The sequence below is a fragment of the Lottia gigantea genome, assembly GCF_000327385.1.
Source record: "Lottia gigantea unplaced genomic scaffold LOTGIsca_24, whole genome shotgun sequence".
Lineage (NCBI taxonomy): Eukaryota > Metazoa > Mollusca > Gastropoda > Lottiidae > Lottia > Lottia gigantea.
Window position 1 is genome coordinate 3546041 of NW_008708707.1, and position 15133 is coordinate 3561173.

General features: G+C 32.4%; 1 protein-coding gene across 1 annotated transcript in view; it reads left to right on the forward strand.

Annotated features, from left to right (window-relative positions):
* Nucleotides 1-12368: 12368 nt before the first annotated feature.
* Nucleotides 12369-15133, forward strand: part of LOTGIDRAFT_116541 (hypothetical protein) — a gene marked incomplete at both ends in the record, with an annotated part of 19793 nt that continues 17028 nt past the window's right edge. The window contains 3 exons of the mRNA XM_009055419.1: nucleotides 12369-12498; nucleotides 12770-12966; nucleotides 13884-13941. Of these exons, the coding sequence (XP_009053667.1) occupies nucleotides 12369-12498; nucleotides 12770-12966; nucleotides 13884-13941 (385 nt within the window). The remainder of the gene's footprint in view (nucleotides 12499-12769; nucleotides 12967-13883; nucleotides 13942-15133) is intronic.

The following is a 15133-nucleotide window of genomic DNA, read 5'->3' on the forward strand; positions in this document are numbered from 1 at the left end:
GCCTATATCACTGACAGGGGGTAATAGATATTATGTCTTTTTGAGACTGGTATAGTAGGTTAAGGACTAAACACTACTAAACAGTACTGTGTTACATAAAATTCATTAATTTTAAAAGGAATTCTAACCCTAGGAATGAAATTAAATGAGTATACATCCATCAATGGACTTAACTGCATCTTCACAATGTCAAGCTATAACGAGCTAATCGTATACATTGGACTGCTATAAAGAAATTTTGTAAATGCAGCTATTTGGTTGAATTTACGGTAGAAAATACAGCCAATCAGAGTCCTCTACACAAAGTCGGTAATTTTCTGTCGAGGGCTCCGATGGGCTGTATTTGCCAGCGAAATATCCAATCCTATTACTGCATTCCGTGCTATAAGAAAAGGTGCCTATTGAAATCAAGGTATAAGAAGGAGTTAGTTTTAGCTTGACATTGTGGAGATAACCTGACAGATGTCATTACTATACAACAGAGTCTTTAAAATCCATAAAACTAAAATATACTCATTCCAGTAATTTTGATAAGTTGAAGAGTTATGAAACCAATGAAGTTCATTTATGAATATTGACTCTTTTTGTCCAAGTCCAATTCATTTGAAGTGTAAACTTTTCAAAAGGGGATTTAAAATACCGGACATATATGCTTTCTTTATTACTCATATATATTTCTACATATTTTATACGCCATGAATAGATCATAATGAATATCGGACTATTTTGGTTACGGTTTTAGTACTAAAATAGAATTATAACCACAGTATGTCACGACTTTTTATAAATAGTATATCAAGGATACTGACCTATTATTGACTAATAGCGGGGAATCCCTTATACTCAATTACTGACGTATGCGGTAGCCCTGACTCCTTATATTCAACTTCTCTCATCCATGTCTATTTTATGACATATTTAGAAATTTTTATTGCTTCATCGGTACACTCGGACTATGACCAAATACACGACATTTGACTGAATTAGATTTTGATTCATAATCAAGTAGGAGGAAGGATAGAGTTTATCTTCAGGGATCTAAGCAATATGTCCAAGTTACTATACATCAACTCATGACTAATTTTGCCATTTTTTGCCTCTACGAAAGGGATTCAAACTAACCCTTCAGATTCTGAAGAATATGGATTTTCATTTCATATATTCAAATTATATTATATTATTGAAACTAACTGTACAAACAATTTACTCTCTCACTTATGTTTGAATACCTGTGCCAGGGCTTTCGTATCATTACTTAACCACAATGTTACAACCTGAAATTCCTTATGAAAAGAGAGATTCTGGTCCCTAGGCAGCAAACAACAATAGTCCAATAGTCTGAGATAACAGTATTTTAACCAGGAAGTGGAAGATATGCGCTATAAGTTCTTTTGTTTTTTTACTACCCATTATGTGATCTGGGACAGTGCTGTGAGCTTATCATACCTTACCAGGTTATCTGTTTGATCAAAGTATTGTCAAGTATATTGTTTACTTTGAATATCAGAAAGTTTGCGGTGTTATTAGTGGAAGCCTATTATACTAAAAAATTAAAATATCATTCTGCGGTTTTAAGAAATCGGATTAGTAGATTTAATTCGTATTGAAAAAGGATGATATCGGCCTGCTTTAGATTTAGACGGATTAGCGCTATATATTGAAAGAACTAAATAGTGACATTTCCATAGTAATCAGACATCATTAAATAGTCATTTTTCATTCATGTGTAATTCAACCATGGTCTATTCAACTCCCTCGTGAAAATATCTGAAACTGTTGGTGACGTCATTTTATCGCCTTTCAGGTTTCATTGAATGGCTGTTTGGTCTGACGAAGTGCGGATATCTATTAATAGAACGAGCTGGTTGGTTGTAAAAGGTTTCCAACCATAGTATATCAATCAACACAGTAAGATAACGGGATCTAGTTAATAAAAAACTTTCTTGGACTTGTAACTCGTGATCTGAAAGGTATGTTAACATTTTGACTCTTCACTTTGATTTCTTAGTTTTAAAACATTCTTTGCTATAGTTTTATGTGAAAGTTTTGAAGTTTTAAAACTCTTTATTAGTTTTATCCTTGTAAAATAACTTTTTATAATAGAAAGGGAGCAAAATGGCTTCCTTGGCCTTTGATATAGGTTAATGCAATTCGAATAGGGTCGTATCATATTGCCCTGTAAGGTATTAGATTGATATGGGTTTATGGTTCAAGTGAGGGGTTAGATATTTGTATTGATTAAAATATAAAAGACTATTTTAATGTTAAATAATACCAGAGTCACAAAATATAAAGTAGAATAGGGCAGAGAAGTCTCATGTCAGCCCCTCAAACTTATTATGTCAATAATGTCAAGGATTAAGCAGAGGTGTAGCGAGTGGTCATGGGAGCTCCCCATCAAACTTTACAGGACACTAGTTATGATGGGGAGTCCTCCCCTGACAAATTTGGGGGGTGGGGGGCATGCTCTTTTTCGATTTCCAACTGTCGAGGGATCTTTAACGTACACAGCCTGTTGGACACAGAGCCTCTGTTTGTTGTCCCATCCGAACGACGAGACGCTTTTTTCATGTCAGCCCCTCTTACCTGCATCACTGACAGGGGGAAAACCGGGTTGAAAAATCCAAAGTATTATGTCAGAATTGAACCCTGGGCCTTCAGGTTAGCGAGCAAGCATCTAACTCACTGAGCCACTGCGGCCCCCTGTATTGTATAAGGTTATGATATATACAATATAGAATCATTCTGTAGAAATATTGTACACCAGAACACCAGATGTTATACAAACTATAAATCTAAATTACAAGATTATAGAATTCCATTTATAAACCTTTTTATTTCATCTGAGAAAAAACTAAACATAGAATATTCATATGTATGGTTTTTGATATCGTCTGAGTACATGATTTACCAGGAAAAGTACAATATTAAACTCTTTCTAATTGAATAACTATGCATATTTTATTGTAACACAAGTTATATGTTTCATCATCAGATAAAATGAAAAGGGCACAATTCTCACTCTTAAAGGGATTGTAAAGAAGTTTTATAAACTTTTTATTTGTACCATTTGTAGAAGATACCGGTGGTTCTTGCAAATCCTTTAAAGCCCTGGTTCCTAACCTGGGGTGTTTTTACCCCCTGGGAGTGTGGGACTAGGGTGTCAGAGGTGTGGCCAACTGGTGTGGCCAACTGGTGTAGGAGAAGAATAAGCAGCTTTACATTTAGATACGTTATAAATGGTTCAGAATGTCTATGAACTTTGAATTTTTTTATTATTTTTATGAGAATTAGAATAGCAGCCAGAAAATAGAACTGTTAGTTTTAGAATATCTTTGTGTTGATAAAAATATAAACATAAGCACATATTATGTCTTCAAAATTTGTTTTTACAGAGGACAATTTTCAGCCAAAAGTTTGTGACTTTCAATGGTTGAAATTTCTAGGAGAGAAATGTGTTTCTTTTTGATGTAAACTTACAAAAAACTATATTTTTATCAACACAAAGACAGTCTAAGATTAAAAACAAAAAATATCAAAAAACTTTTTAATTTGCTCAGGCAAAAACACTGTTTTAGATTTATCAAATGTTGATAAAAATCCCAACCCAAAGTTCTATTTCTAATTAAGGCGTGGCGTAAAAATACAGACAAAATTTGCATTTAAAACAGTGTAGCACTTTCAATCCTAACAAAACACCAAATTGTTTTCGTATCAATTGACAATAATTGATGAACTTCTTATCCTGTTTGTAGATTTTAAAATGCCAGGTTATTTTTATAAACATCTTTTTATATTTTATAATATAGGATTGGTTGACTATTGTCTATCTTTTATCAAACTTACTTCTTGTTTTAACTTCAGTACATGTTGTAAATTTGTATTCAGTCAAATTTTTGTCAAGACAGCCTGACTACTTTCCTCGTTCTTTTTTCTATTTCAAAGAGTTGAAATATTTTTAGTACATTCCAAAGTGCTAAAGACTATGAAACAATGGCTTAAATACCATAGGGACTTGTCGAACCAAGTCCATGAGCCCTGACTGCCCAGAAGGCCCAGGACTGCCCAGGAGGTCTCCTGGTACAAAGGAGACCTCTGAAAAATTATAATCAAACCAGCAACCAGCAATAATGAGTAAAAATCTGTAGATCTATTTTAACGCATTAAATTGACTTACAGAAGGGTCTTAGAATGCAGGTTTCCAGGGGGCGGACCCAATCCACTTTAGTCGATGCTCAGCCTTGATAATTTGTGAGATTCAGAGAACTTTTATTGTATTCTGTCAGTCCGTCTGCATCTTAGACTGGGGAAAACCAGGGTTGAAGAAAGCTCTATCTCAGCTTATATTGAAGTGAAATTGTAAACCTAATGGATCATAAGGAAAGTATTTGGTAAAATGTATCAATGTGTCATCAATGAATCTATATATGATCAAATAATGATATCAAAAATTATTTATTATTATTATGTATGTTAACTAATAGTAAATGTAGCAATGGCCATCTATTATAAATGAGAGTATGCATGAAAAAATAAGTATAACTTTGGCAGAGCTGCCCTGTCATAATCTGTTAAAAAATTAGATAACAAACTAGACTAGACTAAATCATACAAGCGGAATTCAGATAAGCTTTGGCAGATTATGTGGAAGGCTTCCAAGATCCTTTTGTCCAATGCTTAAAATAATATGTAGGAAAGATTTCCCGAAAAACAAAAAAAAGGCCGTAATCTGTATTGAGAATTTTAGTATTTATATCTAAAAGTTTCGGCAGAAAATAGCCTTCATTAGTGGAACAGTAAATGTGACATTCTGGTGTTGGAGGAAACTGTCCTGAGTATTTATTGGTAACATTATGTTCTCCTGTGCATCCATGTGATCTGAAACAGCACTCCTGTCAGAACCTATCCGGCTGCCTTCTAACAGCTCCAAGAGTTTGTCCTGGATGTTAGCTAATTCTCTAAATAATCTGTGATTCAGTTGAAGAAGTTGTCCAAAATATAACCTTGGCTTGTGCTCTCCTAATTTAAATTATATATTGTTGTTACAACCACTCTTAGCTTATATTTTAACTCTGTCAGTGCTCTGGTAATTTAAAATATATATTGTTGTTACAACCACTCTTAGCTTAAATTTTAACTCTGTCTGTGCTCTGGTAATTTAAAATATATATTGTTGTTACAACCACTCTTAGCTTATATTTTAACTCTGTCAGTGCTCTGGTAATTTAAAATATATATTGTTGTTACAACCACTCTTAGCTTAAATTTTAACTCTGTCAGTGCTCTGGTAATTTAAAATATATATTGTTGTTACAACCACTCTTAGTTAAAAATCAGTCAATAGCAATATACAGTTACTTTAATAATTATTTAATTGTTGACAGACTGAATTTGACATTTAAATATGGATAATGATATGTATCTGACTAATTACTGTATTATTATCTAATATTATATCATACTATTTATATATTATTATTAAATATCTTAAACAATTCTACACCAGAAATTACCATAGACATATTGATATCATGGGGGTATAAAGCTTTTTTCTTTACCCCCTCTGGCACAGCCACTGTCTGTAATAATTGAGCACCACTGTCTGTAAGAATTGAACGCCACTGTCTGTAAGAATTGAACGCCACTGTCTGTAAGAATTGAACGCCACTGTCTGTAAGAATTGAACACCACTGTCTGTAAGAATTGAACGCCACTGTCTGTAAGAATTGAACGCCAGGGTCTGTCTAGTATTTATAATTTATAGCCAGTCTAATATTTGTTGTTATATTATCTGACAGAAGACATTATTGTAATAAAGAGAACAAAACATTTTAAAAACCTGTTAAGACTGGATAATTTATGATATGTTATATTATATCAGGGGGTGGACATTGTATTGAATCGTGTTTTATATTATGTCCTCAAGTACTCCTGATTATTATTAATAGAAAATTCCACATTATATTTGTAAAATCAGCGAAATTCGAACTTATTGTTATATATCTGTACCCGCACACTTTCAATAATTACAAAACAGAAATGATGGTGGAGAATTTATTAAATATAACAGTTTATTATATAAATTTATAAAACAAAAAAACCCTAAAAATAGTATAAGCCTTCCCAGGGGAGAACAGATTTTCTACCACAGTCTCATTCTCATGAAGTTATTTTTATCCAATCAAAGCATGTGAAGTAGAATCTGCTTCTTAAAATCATAGAACTGTTGACCAGATTTTGATATAAAATGTAATTAGAAATGTTATTAGTATATTCAGTTAGATTAACTAAGTTAATTAATTCATCCAATAATGAAGGTAGCAGTTTAGTTGTTGACTTACTACGCTTACTAATGAGTCAGTAGGTAGTTAATTCATACTAGAGTAACATTAGTGATAGCTCGATAAAATCTGGTCCTCAGACATGATATACTAGGGCTGCAACGATTCTTGAAGTTGCGATTTGATTCATTATACGATATTCATCCAATGATTTATTTATTATCCCGATTTATTTATTAGAGAAGGAAAGAGAAAAAATAGTAGAAATTTGTAAAATTACTAACAAGTTTGTCACTATTAAGCACTTGAGTCAAAAATAAATTTTTGCAAATTGCATATGCATCAATAATAAGGAAAGAATCGCGGTCCATCGATGAAACGTTGATATACAGATGGGATATCAATGTTTAGGGTCAGGCTTAAAATGGACTGGTTAATTTTTGTATGAATACCATAATCTATTCAAAATTTCGTTTTTCAACATGGTAAAAATTCTCGAAAAGATGCAACCCAAAAGTGGGCCCGGGCAACTCCCATAAAAAGTGACATTTCGTGCCAAAATCCCACCCATATAGCACGTCTGAGGGCCAGATTTGTCAAGCTACATTAGTATTAAACTGACAGATCTGTGTCAAACAGACCTTATGAAATGAATGGAGTATTACGTCCCACCTGCCTTAATGGGTTAACGAAGACGACCAATGCCTTGTAGTGAGCAATGAGGGAAGATTTGCTAAGACGGCAGCATTAATCTGTTCTTTTTTTGATTTTCAACTCTCAGGGGATCTTAAACATGCACAGCTTGTAGCACACAAGGCCTCGGTCTATTGTCTGAACGACTAGACGCATTGTTCATAATGTCAGTTGATGTGTTGATTAGTGAGAAAGTGAGAATGTTAATAGTTATAAGTTACTAATCTACATATTAATGATACAGTAAACCATGTTGATTATACAGATTGTATAGCAGTCAGATCATATTGAACTACAATTTATTCCACATGTTGAGGATTTCTTTCTATTTAGCTTATCTATTAAGGTAAAGATCACATTATTAAGTCTAGTAATAGTTCTTTAACTTCACCAGGAGTTTAATAAACTAACAGACACTGTCAGTTATGACTGCTCTATTACTGATATGATTGGTTGGAAAATTCTTCAGGCTACAGACTAGAAAAACATTTTTTTACATTTTTAAATCAATTATTAAAGGAATAAAAGTGTATTTTGTTTTAGCCTCGTTACCACAAGTTAGCCATCAATTTGTGATTGGGAGCAGCGATGGCTCAGGGAGTAAGATGTCTGCTTGCTAGCAGCATAGGTTGAGATAATACCTTCAGATTTTCTCATGTCAGTGATGCAGGTCAAAGGGGCTGACATGGAAAAGGATCAGATAGGCAGGCTGTGTGTGTTAAAGGTTCCTAGAAAATTGGTAACTGTAGAGTAAAAGGCTAATGCCAATGTCCTGGAAAATGTCCTTCATTGCATACAAAGTTTCACAGTTAAGGATCCTTTCTACCAGCTGGTCCTTGGACAAACCTTCTTGGTATTGACCTTTCCTGGATTATCAGTAGCCATTTACAGCTAAGTCGATTGGAATTATGAGTGAAGATGACTTATTCAAGGTCATTGGACTGTCACACACCGATCGAGATCGAAACCCACATCCACTATTCGCTGGACGTAACCAAGCAAATGACGTCCTATAAAGAACCAACACTCTAACCGACTGTGCTATAGAACCCTACATAGACATAGTGTTTGCTTGTCCACATTAACTCAAACAGGAGCAGAAAAAAAGAATATAAAATTTGCGTTTAAAGTGCATTGGTTCTATTTCTGATGTTCATAGTTTTAATGTATAGTAATTTGACAGACCTGTTTTAAGTGAATATTGAACTGATGATTACCATGTGTTTGTTATATACACACCTTTTTCATGTTATTACAAATTTCATGATAGAAGTGAAGCCAGGCGTACTATCAATTCCAAAATATTTTGGCAGAAGACTTTCACTTGAAAGAAATGTTTCAGTTTTCAGATGTTATTTAGCATTGAAGAATCGTATTAAAAGTTTGCAGGATTTATCAAATCTGTCTGAAACATAATTAAGTGAAGATAATATAAAATGGCTTATTTTCTGTCAAGGAAAATGAAAGATGTAGTTGAGTGTAACTTATTTTCAAATGAAATCAGTTTTTCTGAGTTAAATTAGGCTTGATAGATGTTGTTAGATAATTTGTATCTGAAAATAGAAGATAGAGATATTTCAACAAGTTTATTATAGAAGTACAAGATGTTATCAAAACTGAAAATATGCAGATGAATGTCATAAAACAAACAGTTTAAATAAAATAAGATTGATAACTTTCTTAAAGTTTAAAGATGGGTTTTCTTATTTTTTAGTGTCAAATTAAGCAACATTGTGCCCACATTGTGTTCCATAGAATTTTTCTGCTGTTTGTCACGTGACTTGATTCGTTGGACTACATTCTAGCAGATGACACTTCCGATTACAGCTTGGGATTATAAGGAAATTCAGTTGTTAAAAAATTGTGATGTTTGGTAATAACTGAAATCCGCCATTTTGTATATGTTACAAATAAATTATGAATTTGATGTGGCCTTAGAAACGACAAGAAAAATTATACAGGTTGATGTTGTAGAGATAACCCATGTTTATCAAAACATCCAAATGCAGAGGTCACACAAGGTCGGGCATGTAAATTATTAATCATTTTGGTATGAATAATAGGTTAACACAAAATTAGGCTACTTGACTGTATATTATGAAATGAAATGAAATGAAAGATGGCTTCCAGACCCAAATCACTGCTGGATATTGTGTAGTTTAAGGTGGGTAAAATTAAAAAAAAACTATCTTAAATTTAAGAGATAATAAAAGCTTTATCAACATAGTTTGAGATGATAACAAACAGTGAAGCAAGTTTTGGATCAGTGTATGTCACAATGCACTCTATCTAGTATGTATGTGATATAGTTGTATATTATTTATTATAATATTGATGACCTGTTTCAGTGAAATGATTAAATCATATAATACAAACAGGATATTGAGGTGATAGTTAACTTTGATATGATCTATTATACATGTTTATAACCATTTAGATAAGTTAATATCATCACACTACAGTCATATTTTAGCAGGCTTTTATTTGAAAGCAAGAATGATTGTGAGAGGTATTTGAAACTAGATATTTTATAAAATTAATCTGTTTTTAGAATGGAATGAATGAATTGGGTGTATTGTAAACACACATTCTGAAAACTGTCCCTAAAGTTTGCCTCGAAATGGTTCTCAGAACGGTGCGTCCCTTATAATTGACCTTGACCTTTTCCTGTGGATTTTTGTCATTATCTGTTAGTATTCAGTGCCATTGTTGTTTACATCTGGATGACTACAGGGACTAATTTTAATTTCTTCAAGAAAAGTTCCACAAATAAAAAGACAGCGAAGGGTGTCTGAATCATTCTAAGACCACTTGATTTCACTGTAATGTAACTGGTCCAGATTTAAATAGAATGTGTTTTAGCAGCCTGTTGTGAAAGTGGCTGTGACATCAAACTAATCCTAGTCTGACTCTCTACAGTCAAGCACTGTCAGTGTGCACCGAAATAATGTATTTTATCACACATAGACATGACATCTCAATTTGGCTTTTCAAAATACAGCATTATATCTTACTTTTACCAGATGTGAGGTACTAGTATCTGATAACCTGTACTAAATATAACATAAACATGTTACTGGTAGTATGATCTGATATACACCTACTAATCATAGAAACAGATTCATCAAATTCTTGTCCATTTCTACTAGAAATCTGTTCTTACATGTACCTCCCAAGATAAGAAAAGTCAGTTGTTAACATTGTGTTATCTTGTTCCTACTTGATAAAATGATAATCTTGTGACAATCTTTTGAATTGTGGTTCAAGTTGAATTGAGCAGGGCAGTGGTTAAGTCAAGTGTTGTTGGAGTTGGTTTGTGTGGTAAGTTGAGCTTCAAGTTGAGCTGTGGTTTAATTGATCTATGTTTTATATTAAGATGTGGCTTGAGATAAGCTTGAGGTTTAAGTTGAACTGTGGTAGAATTTGAGCCCATGGTAAGTAGAGCTGTGGTTTAAGTCTTATAATTCCTTTCAATCTAGTTTTGTATTTGCACGTACCGATCTGTGCATTATTTTAGATAATTTCTATTATTTATAGGAATCAGGAAGTATTGATTAAGTTAAATTGAGTAGGATATATTAGACTACTGTTATACAGTCTCTTTCTATTTATTAACCACAGACTGTCATAGTGAGTTGTATACACAGACAATGTACAGTCAGTTTTCTTAAGAAATGAATGAAAATTACACACCTTGTCTGAAGGTAACAGGTAACTTGAGTCTAAATGTAGAGGACTGGAATTTATTTAGTTACTAGGCAACCAATGTGAGAAAGTTAGTGTACTGTGATGTTTATATTAGCAAGGTATGACTAGCCTTAGTACATGTTGGTGCAAATTGTGGTGTGGATTTTGGTATCAAGTCTAAGTAATGAATCTGAAGTTAACAAGGAAAAATCATTTATGATATTCTGAAAGGATTATTATTTACGTGTATGAGGTAAAATTTATGTCTTAAATGTAATTTTTGTTACTCGTTGAGAAGATTTTATCATATGTATGTTGTTGTAGCCTGTTTTACAGTTTTACAGGAGTAATGGATAACATAAAATTAGTTACTTTTCGATTTTTATGATTTTTTTATTAGCAACTTCTTTCATATTATTTTGTGATGAATTGTGTTGCACAGTCGATAAAAACACTGGAAACTGAACTCATTTGCTTAGTTATAATGAACAAATGCTGGCCATGGGTTCTAATCTATAAAAGTCTTGTGACCTTGAACAAGTCATCTTTTCTCATTATTCCAGTCCACCGAACTGTATGGGTATGGATATGAATGTAACAGGAAGAACTCTCAATATTAATATATTAGGAATGTAAACTAGTATAACTGTTGATATTTTACTTATTTAGGATTTATAACATTAACTGAGTACTTGACATCTTTTAGGTTGATTGTGATTGCTTTTTATAACCAATCATTAGGTGCCCATACTTCGAAAGCAGAAGTCATTGGTGCCATGTTTTAAACCAGTTCTGGAACAAATCAAGAGTTTTAGTTTTTTTCGATGAGTAGATTAGGGCTGATGAGTGTTAATTTGTTAATGTAATTTTCTATATATGGACAGATTTAATCATTTCAACTGGATTGTTTAGAGCTAGAGACTGGGAATTTCAGCTCTGTACATTTGATTCTGTACGAACCTTCTACTGTCAAGCATGTCTGGTTTGTTTATCTGGTTATTATTGGATATGATAAGTTGAATGTAAACTCATTTATGAATTCTCATTCTGGTCTTTATTTTTAGAGAGTTGTTCCAATATCTATATATTTTAATAGATGAATTCAACAGTGTTAAAGCTGTTAAAAACTTGCAAATGATAACAGAATGATAACAGAATGATAACAGAATGATAACACATTGTCTCATCATGACAAGTACCAGTGGTTTCAATATATTTTATAGCATCAGAATATTAATGTATAGGCATCAAGAAGTGTAAGATAGGAAATCATTTGAGATTTCAATATTGACTTAAATGTACTCTGTTAATAATAACAATCAGTTTCAGGTTTTTCAATAAAAAAAATCCTCTTATTACATTTTTCTTCAGAAAAAATCAATTGATGATTAAATTCGGTCAGTAAAAATAATTAGTTTTAAACATAATTCATATTTGTTACATTTCTGTTTCGAAGCGATCACTGAAATAGTCTGAAATTTAAATGATACATATGAAATTTTCCTTTAAATCTGTAATTGGATTTTTTCGTCTATGATATGATATGTTCTGAATTCGCTATCCAAATGATTTCTTTGATCTGCTGCAAGACGTTTGGTATCATGTTGAAGTATATTTTCATAAATAGGAATTATACTGTATCTTTCAGGTATTTAGTACTGTAATCTACTGAAATAAACAGAAGTCTAGAATCTAGTTAGCGCCAGAATGCCGTCAGGCTGTGGATTTATTCGAGTGAAGTTGCTTCAGGTGGAGCGTGGATCTACCATGCAGAATTGCCAGGATCCATTTGATCCTTATATAGCGATCAATGTTAAAGAGACAGTAGATATTCCAGGTATATATAATCTTTACTTTCTAGTATTCTCTTAGGCAATTCACATTTGTTATTATTTGATTGTAGAGGAACCTGTTGTTGAATTTTAATTATTTAAAGTAATATAGATAGATGAATTTTAGGATCATCATTTTTTAAAACAATATTCAGATACTGTATTCCTGTAAAGCATTTTTTGCTCTCACAAAATATATTTTCTGACAAATCAATCAAATCAAGCCTCTACAGTATTATATATAGATATATTTGTATTGTATTTTATTTGTTGTAGGTCGTGGACCACAATTAATACAAAAGAAAAGGACTTTATATCCCAATTGGAATTCCTGTTTTGATGCTCATATTTACGAAGGTAGAGTTATTAATATTGTGGTCATGGAGAGACCAACAAAGTTTTTAGCTGATATCAGTATTGGTGCTAAAATGCTAGCTGAGAAATGTAATGATAGCAATGTAACAACAGTATGGGTAAGTCATATTTACAAACAATGGCAATTTCATCCCTAAAATTAAATTTGGTTTAAAATATTTGAAGTGATTTTATAGAGGTTTTCTAAACTTATTATGCCTATAGCATGTCTATTTATGCAAGAACCTTTACATATTTTTGGCAGCTTTTGTGATAGTGAAGTCATAAAACCCTTAGTTTTATTGAAATTGCAAGAACCAAAGAGGTCTGACTGAAAATTTGAATGGTGTAAATGGATACTTTGTGTTTCTGATACAAATAAAAAGTTTTAGAGAGCATGATGGTTATTTATTGACATCCTGTATTCTGGGTTAAAAAGGATTGCAGACATGTTTCTGAGAAATTCTTCCACAGTCTGATATATCAATAGAAATGTTTCCGTTGTCCAAAACAATTTAACTATCAACAATCTCCTTTTAGTTTATTACCTCCATCTTAGAAATACATTGCTAGCAATTCTCTTACCATTTTTATAGGGTCATGACCTCCAGTAGTTCATCTAAAATAGGAATATGGATTTTTGTGCTGACTTGCTAAGTAATTGTTAGATCTTTTTAGGAATTTTATTCTTACGACAGCCATTCCAGTTAGGGTCTAACAACAGCCCTCTTGAACATTTCTCAAATTAACCTTTTGACCTTTTGGTTATATTAAAAATAAAAGCTAAAAATATAAATGGAAGGAAGGTTTGGTCTAATTTTGTAAAGTAAATTTTTTTTTTTTATTTACCACTTGTTAACAATATTGAAGTGATGACAACTTTGTTAACAATATTGAAGTGATAACCACTTTGTTAATAATATTGAAGTGATAACCACTTTGTTAACAATATTGAAGTGATAACTACTTTGTTAACGATGTTTACATTCTGTTTTTTATGGTAATTATTGATATAACAAATTTTTCTATGTTTCAGTTGGATTTACGACCCTCTGGTAAATTACAGATACAAATTCGTTATTTTAATGAAAATAGTAAAGAAAATTCAGATGGTAAGCTTTAAGTCTTTTTAGTAGAAGGAGGCTGTAGAGTTTTTAACTTTTATTACAAATATGTCAGTTTTACTTGCAATTCAATTTAAATAATAAGTATGAAGTCTGCAATAGCTTGACATTGTGAAGATGTAGTTTGTAATAGCTTGACATTGTGAAGATGAAGTCTGCAAAAGCTTGACATTGTGAAGATGAAGTTTGTAATAGCTTGACATTGTGAAGATGAAGTCTGCAATAGCTTGACATTGTGAAGATGAAGTCTGCAATAGCTTGACATTGTGAAGATGGTATGTTAGTAATAACTTGACATTGTGAAGATGAAGTTTGCAATAGCTTGACATTGTGAAGATGAAGTTTATAATAGCATGACATTGTGTAGATGGTATGTTAGTAATAACTTGACATTGTGAAGATGAAGTTTGCAATAGCTTGACATTGTGAAGATGAAGTCTGCAATAGCTTGACATTGTGAAGATGAAGTCTGCAATAGCTTGACATTGTGAAGATGAAGTCTGCAATAGCTTGACATTATGAAGTTGAAGTCTGCAATAGCTTGACATTGTGAAGATGAAGTTTGTAATAGCTTGACATTGTGAAGATGAAGTCTGCAATAGCTTGACATTGTGAAGATGAAGTTTGTAATAGCTTGACATTGTGAAGATGAAGTCTGCAATAGCTTGACATTGTGAAGATGAAGTTTGTAATAGCTTGACATTGTGAAGATGAAGTCTGCAATAGCTTGACATTGTGAAGATGAAGTTTATAATAGCATGACATTGTGTAGATGGTATGTTAGTAATAGCTTGACATTGTGAAGATGAAGTCTGCAATAGCTTGACATTGTGAAGATGAAGTCTGCAATAGCTTGACATTGTGAAGATGAAGTCTGCAATAGCTTGACATTGTGAAGATGAAGTCTGCAATAGCTTGATATTGTGAAGATGAAGTCTGCAATAGCTTGACATTGTGAAGATGAAGTTTGTAATAGCTTGACATTGTGAAGATGAAGTCTGCAATAGCTTGATATTGTGAAGATGGAGTTTGTAATAGCTTGACATTGTGAAGATGAAGCTTGTAATAGCTTGACATTGTGAAGATGAAGTTTGTAATAGCTTGACATTGTGAAGATGAAGTTTGTAATAGCTTGACATTGTGAAGATGGAGTTTGTAATAG